At 47.1% G+C, this 13,922-nt stretch overlaps 1 protein-coding gene and 1 long non-coding RNA gene across 2 annotated transcripts in view; one reads left to right on the top strand and one right to left on the bottom strand.

The window, feature by feature from the left end:
* The window catches only part of CHMP4C (charged multivesicular body protein 4C), a 15,597-nt gene extending 5,916 nt beyond the window's left edge, over positions 1–9,681 (top strand). Inside the window, exons 2-5 of the mRNA XM_011372539.2 lie at positions 4,778–4,955; positions 6,555–6,669; positions 9,163–9,328; positions 9,511–9,681. Coding sequence (XP_011370841.1) covers positions 4,778–4,955; positions 6,555–6,669; positions 9,163–9,328; positions 9,511–9,575 — 524 coding nt within the window. The 3' untranslated portion in view covers positions 9,576–9,681. The remainder of the gene's footprint in view (positions 1–4,777; positions 4,956–6,554; positions 6,670–9,162; positions 9,329–9,510) is intronic.
* On the bottom strand, positions 5,939–9,692 carry LOC111747080. Its single transcript, XR_002783369.1, has 3 exons — positions 9,604–9,692; positions 9,073–9,189; positions 5,939–6,215 (listed from the first exon to the last, which is right to left on the bottom strand). It is a non-coding gene; the product is annotated as an uncharacterized LOC111747080 (long non-coding RNA).
* Positions 9,693–13,922: the final 4,230 nt, after the last annotated feature.

Here is a 13,922-nt window from a genome sequence, read left to right as displayed (position 1 = left end):
GAGATCTCTCGACTCTGGGTACATTTTCAAGTTTCTCTCAAATATTTTGAAGAGCAGAAGCCATATGTTAAGCAGAGGCATTTAAGATTGTGTCCAAAGCAGAACTTATTGTTATTAACAACAAACAATTGCGGGGTCAGGCATTACACCATGTGACTCCTGCTGGAAGGTTCTGGCAGCCCGCGAAGGAGGTTATGATGATGATTATAAAGTCCCTAACGTTTAGCCGGCACTCGCTGCGTGCTGGGCACCACACTAAACACTTTATGCGACAGCCAGGATCTGAAAGCCGGAGCCCTGACTCCAGCACACAGTGTTCTGATGTCTTGCAGGTTTCGTCGTGGCTGCTGTTCAAATGAGGGAACCTCACTTGGGGAGAGTGAAGGTCGCCCGTCATGGTTATCACACACAGTCGTTAACCGACAGAGACGGGACTGAAGTGCAGATCCGGCGGCTCCAAAGCCGCATCCTTCATAGCAAATTGCATTTCTTGATTTTTTAGAAAGTAACCTAAAGTTAATTCTCAGGAAGAAAAATGGCATACTTTCTAATGGAGAACTTTAAAACTTTTTCTCAAAAAAAAAAAAAAGGAGAATGCTTTTGGGTTAATAGTTAGTTTCCAAATAAGTGGCCTGACCAGAGGGAAGAGGATACTTCTGACATCCCGCTCTGGGTACGGTGGGGAGCGACGTGCGTTCGGGGTGTAGCTTCTCAGTGTGAACGGTGGCACTGTGCTGGAGCCCCTCGCGTGGAGCCCCTCCTGAAATGTGGAGCATTTTGTAATCGTATGTTCCTGTCACGTGACTGACGGGGAACAAGAACGCGTAACTTGCTCGGCGGTCTCAGAAGTAAGATGCGCAATCTCGATCATTCATGAATGTTAATCATTATTAATGCATTGATGTTATTAATAATAATATCGAGGGGCTAAGTCCCTGCCATGCACAGGGACTGTATAAAGTGTTTTCCGTAAATTATCATTAATTCTTAAAAGTCACCCAGCCTGGTGGGGATTGTATCCCCATTTCCAGAAGCGCAAACTGGAGCTCAGAGGAGGGAGGTGACTTATGCAGGGGCACACGTCCCAGTCACGAAGGAGGAGTCGCACTCGGGCCTCAAACGCCACCATGCTGTCATTGTGCCAGGTGCACAAAGCTGTCCGATGTGTTCATTTAACATTCATTTCGTCTTCTGTAAAACAGGCCAATAATCGTATCTGCTCTTGGGGTTTTCGTGAGCGCTAATGACATAAATATCATGGCACATAAAGCACTTCGCGCCAGCATGGCACGTAGCAAACAATCGATCACGTTGTTGTGTTTCGCTGGCCATATGCTCGGTGCTGGGGAAGCAGGAGAGGAGAATCTTGGCTCGCGTGGCTTGTGATTAGCATGGGGGAGGTGAGCTGGAGCAGGTTGTACGAGTAATTATAATACGCTGTAGATAAGCGTCTGCAGACGGGGTGCAGGCAGAGGGGGGCAACTGGCCATTCGCCCCGTGCGAGCAAACCCTCAGACAGCTCTGGTCACTGATGCGGTGAGCCTCTCTGCGGAGTGACGCTGCCGAACGGCCTTTGTGCCAGGCGACTTTGAAGAAGTTGTTCAGGTCTTTCCTAAGCAAAAGCTTAAACGAAGAGAGAGTGTTCTGTGAGTAAGGTGTACGTAAGGTTCAGTAAGCGCTTCGCTCGCGACGTGTCGCCTCTGGGAAGGGAAGCAGAGCCGAGCCTGCCGTGACCTTGGGCCTCCACAGCCCAAAGGGCAGGGTAGGATGGGGAAGCAAAGACACCGGACGAGTGTCCCACACCCACGTTAAAGTGTTTCTCCGGCCACTGTAGGAACCGCTAGCCTGCACCTGCCCTCCAGCCACCGAAGGAAGCCTGCCTGCTGGCTCTGGGCAGCCTTCCCTCCCAAGAGAGCAGCCCCCCGGGGAGACACGCTTCTGTCACTGCAAGAGGCACTTGAGCGCGTACTAGCTATTCTAGTCTTATTTATACGTGTGACCCTATACTACAAGATCAGAAGACTTTTGAGGAAAGGTAATTGCATCAAGGATCAAGACGAAGCAAAGCAAACGGCTGAACTCAAGAAAAGAGAGATAATGTAAGAAATAAAGAATGTTAAAGACAAAACTCCTATTACTATTCTTCATGGACAGTCCAGAGGCCATGTCATTAGAAGAGAAGAATGAGCCGCCGCATGAATGAACAGCGAGGAGCAAAAGTGCTTAGAAATTAAAAACATAATTACAAATAAATAAAAGGGGATAAAAGTAGAATAAATAGAGCTGAAGACTAGTTCGTGATCTGGAGTATGAAGGTAAGTAATTCTCCCTGGACACGGGACAAAGAGAGGTGCACTAGGAGACTGCAGCATGGACCCATGGGGTCCGACGCCGTCTCGTAGGGATTTCCAAAGAGAGGAGACAGGGAGAGTGGCCGGGCAGGCTCACTGTGTGCGTAACAGTAGGACAAGGAACAGGAACTTCAGAGGAGAGCGGACAGAATTAATGCAGGCGAAAGAAGGAAAAAAATATTCAAGAATACGGTTTCCACAGGATGACGAAGGAAGACATAACTCTACAGAATGAAAATACTCAATGAATGCTTACTTCCTCACGGCATAGAAAAAAAGAAAAGAAAAGAAAAAAGATCATGCCTAGGCCTGGTGAAATCTCTTAACTCCAAGATAAAAAAGAAAATCTTAAATGTTCCCAGAGAGGAGACAAGGAAACAGATTATCTACAAAGGGATGAGAAGAAGATTATTTTCAAACTTCAAAGTATTTGCTACCCAGTGATGAGGGAATAGCATCTTAACAGTTTTTAAATATTCTGAACCTAGAATTCTATAAAAATCCAAACCATCATTCGAGTCTGAAACAAAGACATTTTCAGACCTATAGGAATTTAGAGAATTTATATTTGTGTGCCTTTTCTGAAAAAGTAGTTAATTTCTTTTGGTAAAGTAAAAAAATTAACCCAAAAAAGGATGATGCAAGATATAGAAGCGATAGTGGGAAAATAAGCCGGCGACGCTATACTTTAGTGCAAATAACTGTCGAAATCGTGTCTGTCAAGCTTAATGCAATTGTAAGAAAAGTTTCCTTGAAAATTGGAAAGATAATAAAAAACAGCCAGTAATCACCTGGAACTAATAAAATTGTACATCGTGTTAATCAAACATTGGAAAGTTTGGGGTTGGAAAGAATCTCGTTTGGGAACAATAAATTATATATAAAATATGGATTAATTGTCATATGGATAGAATACTTAAATTTAATTATATATTTTAAAAACCAGGGTATCCATTAGAAGAATAAATTTAGTATATGTAACTGTCCCCAAATTAAAGAAAAAGAACAAGGAAAATTTGATCAATCTATATAAAGACAAGAAAGCGAAAAGAAAACAGTAAGTATAACAAACAGAAAACACAGAAAGGATGACGATAAAAAGATCATGGCAGATAATACATTGGTTGTCACCATAAATGAGAATGAGTTAAAATTTAACGTTAAATGAAAGAGACCATCTGAATGGGTTAAAAAAGGTCACACGAACTAAATATCCAAGCACATGCTATCTGTAATAAGTATACTGGAAAAAAGCAAATAAAAGACAATTTTGAAATAGAGGTCCCCATAAAATTATTACAGGCAGATTGTAACAAAAAGAAAGTTGAAATATTAATTTAAATATAAAACAAAATGGAATTTAAGGCAAAAAAAAAAAGATTAAATGGGACAGAGAGTAATATTTCCTATCGATTGCCAATAAAATCCAACAAGAAAGTATAATGACTGAGTCTCTGTGCACCCAACGAAAGGCACTGGAATAAATAAACCAAACCTGTTGGAATCATAGGGAGAAACTGAGCGAAACAGAACAGAGCCTTCTCTCAGAAATCCGTTGCGATAACGTGCTTCACCAGGAAACCATAAGCGTATCTGGGTCCTTTTGCCAATTCCATTTAATCGTCTTTATATCCACATCCTCCTGCTGCTCGTTTCCTGCACCTTTGCCAAATGCCTCATCGAATCTCGCATTTTAGGGTCTCTCTTGTGGGTGCCTTCCAAGGCGCCACGGTCAGAGTTTCGTGACTTCTGAATGAAGCCGATGAGGTTATTTTGCTCAGGTGCCGATGGGAGTGTATTTAGATGTCGTTTCTCCGAGGCCAGCGCTTCTGCCACCAGCCTACCGCCTGATCCTTGGGTGTGACCCTCTAGCAGTGCTGGTTTCGTGGGCACTCGTGGCTGGATGTAACCTTCCTGACCATCTCATGATCATTTCAGACCAAAACACGCGGTGTGGACACCTAGGTTTTGGACTGTCTGCCTTCAAGCGGGTCACCTAACTTCTCCGAGTCTCAACTAACTTACTTTTGAAATAAGAGTAAACAGTCATTAAAGTTCTTTCTCTAAAGTTTTATTTTTCTATTGCATGATTTTTACTCATATTTTTACATCTATCCCTTTTCAAAAATCCGGCACTGACAGAAGCGTTTCTGTGGTGTATTTTGTGGAATGTGAAAATTGACTTTTCCTCCTCCGACACACACCAGGTCTTGGGAAGAAGAGTATAATGAATGTCTGAGTGAGCAAGAGCTGGGGCAGGCCGTGGACAGACGGTCTGGCCCTTTGGTGTCTCCGCGTCCCCTCCCGGTCTCCCCTTTGTCTGTAGGTGTCGACAGTGCCGAGTCCCCGGTTGGCACTGAGCAAATGTCAGTCGAGTCAGTGGCTGGGCTCTCTCTGCTTATAAACACGGCTTCTCCCTTATTTAGCTGCATTACAGGCACTCAAGAGAAAGAAGAGGTTGGAGAAGCAGCTCACTCAGATCGACGGCACGCTGTCCACCATCGAGTTCCAGCGAGAGGCCCTGGAGAACTCTCACACCAACGCCGAGGTGCTCAGGAACATGGGCCTCGCCGCGAAAGCCATGAAGGCCGTCCACGAGAACATGTGAGTGACCCGGCCGTCCCTCGCAGTCACCAGTGGCCTCGGTGTTGGGAGCTGGGTGACGATTCGGGCTGGGATGGGCCGATCCTTTTGAGGCACTTTGATGTATTGGAATGGAACGCTCCCTCAGAGAAAGGTTAGAAGTCATAGTGGCAAAAACAACCAACCAACCAAACAAACAAAACCAAACGTGAAAACACGAAGAACGTTTCGTTTTGCCCTAAACACTTCCCAGTCGCCTCGCTGTTGTCTGACACTCCCGTCTGTAACTTTTCATTCGATAATTTTAAGAAAGGCTTAAATGTCAACACCTGGGAGGGTGTTAGAACTGAGAAACGATGTTGTTAAACTGTGGTGGGAATCAGTCACCTAGAAATCTACCGATGAGAACGCAGATGCCCAGGCCTCTTGAAGAAGGGCCGGGACTGGGCCTTCCTGTTTTTAACCAAGTCCCCAGGTGATTCTGATGCTATGCGACACTAACCCATGCTGAGAACCGCTGACGTAGAGTGAGAGTTATGAGCGTGGACTTGGGGTCAGAGTTTCTGGGTCACAACCCCAGTTCCACGCAGGCTACCCTTGGGCAGAGGACTTTGCGGCTCCTTATTCAGTGTCCTTATCTGTAAGTGTGAATAATAATGCTATTTGCCGGATGTGGTGACCGTGAGATTCAGTGAGATGCCGGATACGATGCATTTAGTTCCTGGTATGGAGAAAGCAATCAGTAACCAATATTCATAGAGGTAAGTGGGGCTAGTGACAGTTTGCTTTGCATTCGCACTGGGAGATCAGTGCCTGGGATCTGATCCTTTCCGGAGATTAAATGTGACAGTAAGGTCACAGAGCAGTGAGCGCCCGAGGGCGTGAAAAGGTGAAGAGGCGGAGGCTGGGGTCAGGAAGACACCTCTGCTAACATTCTTCTGCTCTGACAATTTATTGATGGTCAGCCATCATTTTGACAGCTTCAGAAAGATCATCACATTCACTATCAAAGTCAAAATCCTCGACCCTTGTCGTAAGCGGGGTGCTCAAATTCATCACAGAACCATAGTCTTTCTCTCCAGGTGGTTTAGCGGTATCATCCAATTGTGTATTTTTTGTTCTTCTGTGGGCTTCACAGGCCCCGTCTCACCTTCAACGTCACTTCCCAGTGGCAGTTCTGGAGAACAGTCCTCTCGTTCCAGAATTCAGCTTCTCCAGAAGGCGAGAGCTTCCCCAGCTTATTTTAGTTATGGTGGTCCTTGGGGTCCACGGCTCCATTTCCTGCAGAGATATTTAAATTTTACATATGCCCTATAAGACAAAATTTCAAGATGAGTCTACAAATATCTCGTTAGTTACAAAATAATTTGCTCTCTAGTGACTTCCTAGTGTAAAGGCTGTTTATTTAATATTTAAAAGGTATGCACATATCCAGCATTATTCATTTTTTTGAAATGCAGATGATTTTTAAAGTCGATAAATGTCATCGCCAGGAATATTTGCTACCCTACCGAAATACGAATTTATATTAAATTGACTCATTTTTCATATGGGATTATGTGTAAATTCAGAATTTTAAAGTAAAATTCTAAAGTACTTCAACAAAATGTTATTTCTCAGGGATCTGAACAAAATAGATGATTTGATGCAAGAGATCACAGAGCAGCAAGACGTCGCCCAGGAAATCTCAGAAGCCTTTTCCCAACGGGTCGGACTCGGCGATGGCTTTGATGAGGTGGGTGACGCAGTGTGAAAAATAGCGCAGCGTGGCCTCCACAGAGGATAATGCCCGCCGTTTATGCCAGGCGGGTTCCTGACACAGCTCCTTAAGGATCGTCAAAGAGTAAACGGTATTTGCTAGAAATGTATTTAAGAGGGAAATGAAGTGTCGGTAGGTCTGATTTAAAGGCACGATTAATACGGTTTGGCAAACAGTCCCCTCGTTAAGTTTTTAGCTATTAAGGAAGCGCGGCCTGTGATTATGTAAAGTTAGTGACTTTTCATGGTCGGAGCCTAGATAGCCCATTACGGAGAGGAATGGAGAGCTTGCACATCTGGGCAGAACAAAATAGACTGTGTCTCTGTGCCAGGAACAGACGCGTCGCGCTCTGGCGTTAAACTACAGCTTAGGCCGCCTCTGTTTGTTGCTTGGGGTGTCAAACAGTAAATGTAGACCGGCGTCATTAACACGCGCGTTCCACTGAGATTTATCAGCCCACTCCGGCAGCCCGTGATTGTTGTGGTGGCATCTGCACTGTGAATGTTGGTCGTTCTACACAAAGCACACACAGGGCGGACCAGCACAGACCTCGAAACGCTCCCAGGTCCCCGGGGAGCGTGGAGAAGGATGGGGCTTCCTGCTCCTCCCTGGAGTTAAAAATGGTGCATCAGGTAAGGGAGGTGTGGTCCCACGGGATCGCGCAGCGTGGGAACTGGGTGTCAGCAGCCTTTGAGAATGGTGTAGCGTAGGAGTCAGAAAATTTTGGCCAAATTCAGGCCAAATCCTTCCCATGGCCCGTTTTTGTGTGGCCTGTGAGCTAGGAATGGTTTTAACGTGTATAAAGGGTTGCAGAAAACACCACCGATAGCGTTAGCAACAAAGGACACCGTGACAGAGACCATATGTGGCCTGCAAAGCCTAAAATAGTGCCATGTGGCCTTTTCCAAAATTTTGCCTAATGAGCTTCGAAGGCTCTGGGCTCACGACGATATCTGCCATTTATTAGTGAACTTCGTGTAAGGTCCTTCACTTTTCTGCCCCTTAATTTTCTCATCTACAAAATGGAAATTACTAAATCACCAAAGTTGATTAAATTCTTAGCTCCAAAGTTTCTTAAATTCTAAAATTCTTTAATGGAGCTGTCGATAACTGTCAAGCATTACTGGTAATTCCGGGAGCACGTTCAGTGCAGGATAGCGTGTTCTGCCATCACCGTATTTACTGTATTTGTTCCTGACTGTCTGGTGAAATAAGACCTCAGAGTATCATCCTGAAGGTGCTTGTTCCTACGGCCCCTGAGGAACCGTAAAGCACGAAGCGACCGGGCACACTATCCCACGTTCACTTTCCTGCTTTATTTCCTTTCCGTGAGGTAGGGTTATCAGCGGTCAGACGGCTGATTAACCTGCTGCGCGTCTGATGCACGTGGACTTGATCAAATGCGGTCGGTTAGGCAGCTCCTCTCTTGGCTCGTAGTATTATTACTGTCATCTTCATATAGGGTAATTAATTATCTGCTTATGTGTTTTTCTGCCACTTTCTATTATAAGCCCCTTCAAGGTAGCGATTTGGCTCAACTTTGCACTCCTAGGTTTGAGTTCAATACCTGGGCAGGTGTGAGCGCTCAGTAAACTTGTTCGGTTGTGAACAAATGAATAAACACAGGAAGATTCTCCTTGGCCAACTATCAGAGTGTCTTAGGTCACACGTAAGGACAGCCTCAGAATTCTAACAGTGACAAATTTCGTTTAAAGTCCCAACCTCTCTCAGGGGGTGGGGGACTGGGCGTGACCCAAAGGTCCATAAAGCCAGTTAGATCTGAACTCTTTCAAGTCATCTGCCATCTGTCATAGGTGACTTAGACCCTTGAAAGTCTCTCACTGGGCTAGCGTTTCTAAGGTTCTTGGGGCAGAGAGTAGTTTAGGATTAAACCAGATTTTGGGGGACTATTGCGAAAAGAAAGAGATACAGTATACCAACCTCGAGGTGATGTTTTCTTAAGCTAAACACAGCACGATTTATGTGAGTTTTGGTGATAAACAAAAGAGCTATATTATCTTTGGTTCTTTTTGCTTTCTGTAAATTCTGTGTTTGTCATATCTGTTGTGTTATTTTCGACAGCATTAGCGCAAATGAAAATATCTGTTTCCGCTAGTGAAAGTTTCACAGATTCTTAATTTTTAACAGCAGGAAAGAAAAGATACATTGGAAAGGTGACAGACAAGGTGTAAATTTCTTGGAAACTGTGGAGGTTTTATGTTCGGCGAACACAAATTACTTGAATGACTGTTTACTGAAGTATTATAAGATTAACTACAACCAATTTGCACAACCCAAAATATTCATTTTTAATCATTGCTCAGTGTTGCAAAAAAGGCTTCGTCTTAAAATAAATATTCCATTTCACTGGGTTCTCACATATCAATTGGGTAGCAGATGTTCTCGTTATTGAGGAAACCCGGGGCTTGAAACGTCGACGCCATAATTCTCTCTTTCTCCTGCGTTCAGGATGAGTTGATGGCAGAACTTGAAGAACTGGAACAGGAAGAATTAAATAAGAAGATGACAAATGTCCGACTTCCAAATGTGCCTTCCACTTCCCTCCCAGCCCAGCCAGACAGAACGCCAGGGCGAAGGCCGGGCATGCCGGCCACTGCACAGCGGCCCAGACCAGGTGTGTCCCCCGCTCACGTCCTGCGGTCACGCGGTTGCCCAGACGACAGCCGGCCCTATCCCTTTGAGCACTTAGTTTTTATTCCATAAATGTATACCTTTTTATACATAATTTACACCTGCTTTCTATGCTGAAAGTGTGAATGTCACCTGTTACTAATTTTTACCCCTTTTATGTTCTAGCATCTTCCAGGAGGGCGGAAGAAGATGATGATGCTATCAAACAGTTGGAAGCGTGGGCTATTTAAGTTAAAACGGTTTTTTTTGGACACTTACATGAATGAGCTGTACGCAGGGTGTAAAAGAGCGTTTTTGCCAAGTCCAGGAGTTAACAAAGACTCTGTTTTATATTTATACTGGATGAGTAGTTGTCTTTTAATCCTTATAAGTAAAAGTTGAAAAAGGAGTCGTGCCAGACGTAGAGTCAGGGGCGGAAAGGGGCTTCTGGTGGCATCTTGGAGGGTGTCTCCAGGGGACACGAGGGGCCTCGCCCAGGCACGTGGCTGGCGCTCCCTCTCTGTGTTGACAGGAAACGGAATTGTTGACATGGAAACCGCGGAACTGCTGATAAGCTGAGGGCGAAGCGCTGGGGAGAAGCTGGGAAACATAGCTTCGCGCCCTCTGCAGACGCGTGTGGCCTGCCGCCCGGAGGATGCGGAGCGCGCGGCAGACGTGAGCCCGTGTCCCCTGCGGGCGAGACCTCCCGCGGGCGGTCCCGTGCCGTCTGCGCGTGCACAGTGCCACCGAGCTTCGCCGGCCGCGGTGCCGAAGCGGCTTAAGCTTGGAGCGGGGCGGGGGGCGCATTTGCCCAAGTGTCCGAAGGCAGCGACAGCCTGGGTGCTGGCGAGGACCTCCCGGGCGTGACCATCGCGCCTCCCCGGGTGTGTGGACGCTCACTCACTCTTTCCTGCTTCGCGGGCTCTGCTGCGTTCATTCACACTTTCCAGCACGTTCCTTGTAAATACGTAAAAAATACAGGCAACGAAAAGTATATCTTGAATAACATTTTGGCCGTAATTATTTTTAAATGAAAGTAAGTTACAAAATTCCGTATTGCCCATTAGATGTCACGGACCCTAACATGACAAAGGACGTTTTGTCAGACGTGTGAGCGTTGCCCGCACTCGCTTAGCGGCGTGCGGGAGCGGGGACAACGCCGGGCCTGCAGGTGGGTGTCCGGCACCCAGCCCCGGCCCTGCCGCTGGCCGGGTCCCATGACGCGCGCCGTGAGCTCCGAGGCCCTGTGTCCACCGGGCCCCGGGCCCAGTCCGATGAGCCGTGACGGTTCCGATGCGCCACAGGCCCTTTGCACACGCTGTCCTTAGCGGTCCGCCCGCCGTCCCCAGCACCACGCCAGACCTTACCGATTTCCTGCGTCCTGGCGCACGCGGCCGCGTCCGGGGAGCTGCGTCCGGGGAGCTGTCCGTGGTAGCGCGGGCCGAGCCGGGGCTCCCTGTCGTGCGCGTCTGCAGCGCTCCGCGTTCCCTCCGCCGCCCACCGTGGGTCGCTCGGCGTGTTTACTTGACTCGTTGCTCGGTCGCCGTTCTCCCTGCTGGTGGGGGTAACCGCGAGGCCGCGGTGGGGGCCCCCACACCCTGCCCGGCTCCTCGTGCACAGTGGGCATCGCTAAACGCATGGCTGTTGACAGTTTTACAACTTTGGGCCGCAGCAGGAACTTGACTTACCTTCTGCCCTCAAACAACTAGAAAACTGGACAAAATACAGGAAACAAGAGTTTCCAGACATTGGACAACAGGCGGCACTAGACCGACTCCTGACAGAAACGCAGGAGAGGAGAGAGAGAGAATGAGAGAGAGAGAGAGAGAGAGGCGGGACCGTGTCCTGGCCGTTGGCACGGGGTCCCCCGGGTCCCTGGCTGAGGCTGGCCTGCGTAGGTGCGTGGACAAACGACTGAGGCCGAGAAGAACCCCTGGGCAGAAGCAGGCCGATCAAGCCCCAGGGCCCACACAGGGCCAGGGAAAGTCTGTGTCCCCACCAGCCACAGAGGGAGGGCCTAGCCCAGGGGACATCGCATTGAGTCCTCAGAAGGGCGGTGCCTCGGTGTGAGGCCAGGTCATGCTGAGACTGAGGCTTCCTGGGCTCACCCTAAAAAACCGAAAGCAAGTTTCAAAAACGAAACGATTCCACGTAACCGAACTGCATCCCAGGACAAGACCCCCTAATACTTAAAGGACCATAACGGCCTAACAAGTAACGACAACAAAACAACTAAAATAAAACCCTGGCACTCAAAACTTCGGACTACAAAGATTTATTGTAAAAAGAACGTAGGACATCTCCTTAAAACTTTTATATTGACTTCATGTTGAAATGTTATTTTAGGTGTATTAGGTTACATAAGATATATTGTTAACATTTATTTTGCCTGTTTCTTTTTACTTTTTTTGAATGTGGCTACTTGGAAATTTAAAATTACATATGTAGCTCACCTTTTATTTCTACTGGCTAGTCTTGGGCAAGAAGATCAATTTCTCATTATCGAGGAGTGCACAGATAATTTGAAGTGCTAAGATGACAAAAAATAAAATTTTTAAAAGATGATATTTTATTCTGGAAAAAAAAATAAAGCCTTGAAATAAAATGATAATATTGCGCCTCTGCGGCCATTAAGGAATGAGACAAGGGAAAAGTGGAAACCATCCCGACTGACGAGAACTAAGGCAGTCATCAGACATCTGCACGTGTTTCCATCAAGGCACCCCTGACATGGGACAGCCTTTGCTTGGGGGTATACATTCTGGGGTGTTTGCTAAAAACGGGTCTCAGCACGCTATGCAGTACCGCGGGGGCGAACCCCATTTGGGCGGTGCTGGAGAACTAGCCTGTTGTGCTTTGCATTTTTAAATAAAATGTTTTCCAGTAGATCGGTTTGTTGTTTTCCTTCTTGTTGGCCGTAAGGTAGACATTCAAGATAACTTCAGACGAGCTCGAGTTTCTTGGAGGTGACTAGGAAGTGCCCAAAGTGCACATCTGAGGGAGGCGGGGGACCAGCCAAGCCCTGGTGCTCACGACAGCCAGACCTGGGGCCTCCGGAGTGGCCGACCGCAGGCAATGTGAGTTATCACTGTTTGTTTGCAAGCCCTTGTTCTGCTCCAGGGTCAAAATCCAGAGCCAGGATATTTGACTGGCCAGGCGTGGCTCATGTGACTGCTCCTGGAGACCTACTGCCGTCTGGTCTCTCACAGACAGAGCTGGCGAGGGAGGGTGGCAGAAGCACCATCGGGGGCCTGCCACCTGAAATGGGGGAGTGGGTGTTGGCCACCTAACCCTCAAAGCACCGCCTGGAGCCACAGATGTCCACTCGACGACGGGGAGTGATTTCATCTCGTTCTTGGGCCAGAGTCTAAGCACTGGTTTAGTAGGAACTGGAGCAGTGAATGGTTTATATGACCCAGCGGTGTGTCTTATGGAAACAGAATGGATAATGTGTCGAAGTTAGCAACCCAGACAAGAGGAGAGAAAAAAAGGAAAAACCCAGGGAAGCTAAGACTAATAAGGATATCTTGGATGCCATATCACGGCCCTAGGGAACAAACCGACGAAAGGACGAGATGTTAGTCAGTTTCTAGTTCATCTCTCCATTCCTTTTCCCATCTCTTTAATTTAAGGCAGATATTATGTTTCTGCTGGAGAAAGCATTTCTTAAACTAGGTAAGAGACTTGGGTCAGGCCTGTATTTAAGGAGTAAAACTATAATTGCTAAAATTTTGAGTTTCTAAAAATGTTGATAAAGCAAAGTCCAAAATCAGAGAACGTTTGTGTACTGTCTGAAATAGGTAAATTTGCCATTCCTTGACTTGATCCCACAATCATGAAATTTAGAATCAAATTTGCCTGCCTCTTCACGGAAACAGACTAGATTGTGAGGTTCTTGAAGGTGAACACTGTAAACAAGTGACTGTAACCAGCCAAACCAAAAAGCAGGTAAAAAAGTGAATTGACAAATACTTATTGTGCTTAGTAGCAGAGATGCAAAGATAAGCAAGGTGTGTTTATCAAAGGAGGTGGTGCAGTCTGGTGAGTCAGGGATACAGCTGCTGAGGGTCAGTTCGTCACCTACTAACTGTGTGACTTGCTGGCTGGGACCCCTGGGAAGTGACTCTGATGCAGCGCAGTGTGCAGGAGGATCATTAAGGGGCGTTTGCCATCCACACCCGAGGAAAGGAAGGGAAGGAGGATTGGACAGAAGAAGTCGCGCTGCAATGCCACCTCAAAGGACACCTCCCCTGCCCCCATGAAGTGCCCTGAAGTGATGAGTGAGGGGAGGTGACCCCTGGGTGTCAGTCATTGGATGTGGCTGCCTCGAGGAGAGGGTGTCGTCTTGGGAGGGGAGTGCCAGGGCCACGCTTGAAGCAGGTGAGGGACTGGGGTGGGGGTGGGGGTGGGGTCCTTCCCAGCAGCGGGTCTGGAGGTGCCTGTCCGCTTCCACCACAGCGACCTCAGGCGGTTGGTCAGCATTGTTCACCCTCCTGTTCTTCATTTGTAAAACAAGTATTGAAAAACATCTTTACAGGGTCGATAGGAGGATTAAATCTAACAATATTTGGAAGCAGCAAATTGCGGCTGTAGAGAGA

This window comes from Pteropus vampyrus, unplaced genomic scaffold, assembly GCF_000151845.1.
Source record: "Pteropus vampyrus isolate Shadow unplaced genomic scaffold, Pvam_2.0 Scaffold209, whole genome shotgun sequence".
Lineage (NCBI taxonomy): Eukaryota > Metazoa > Chordata > Mammalia > Chiroptera > Pteropodidae > Pteropus > Pteropus vampyrus.
This window is presented reverse-complemented; position numbering and strand designations above follow the sequence as displayed.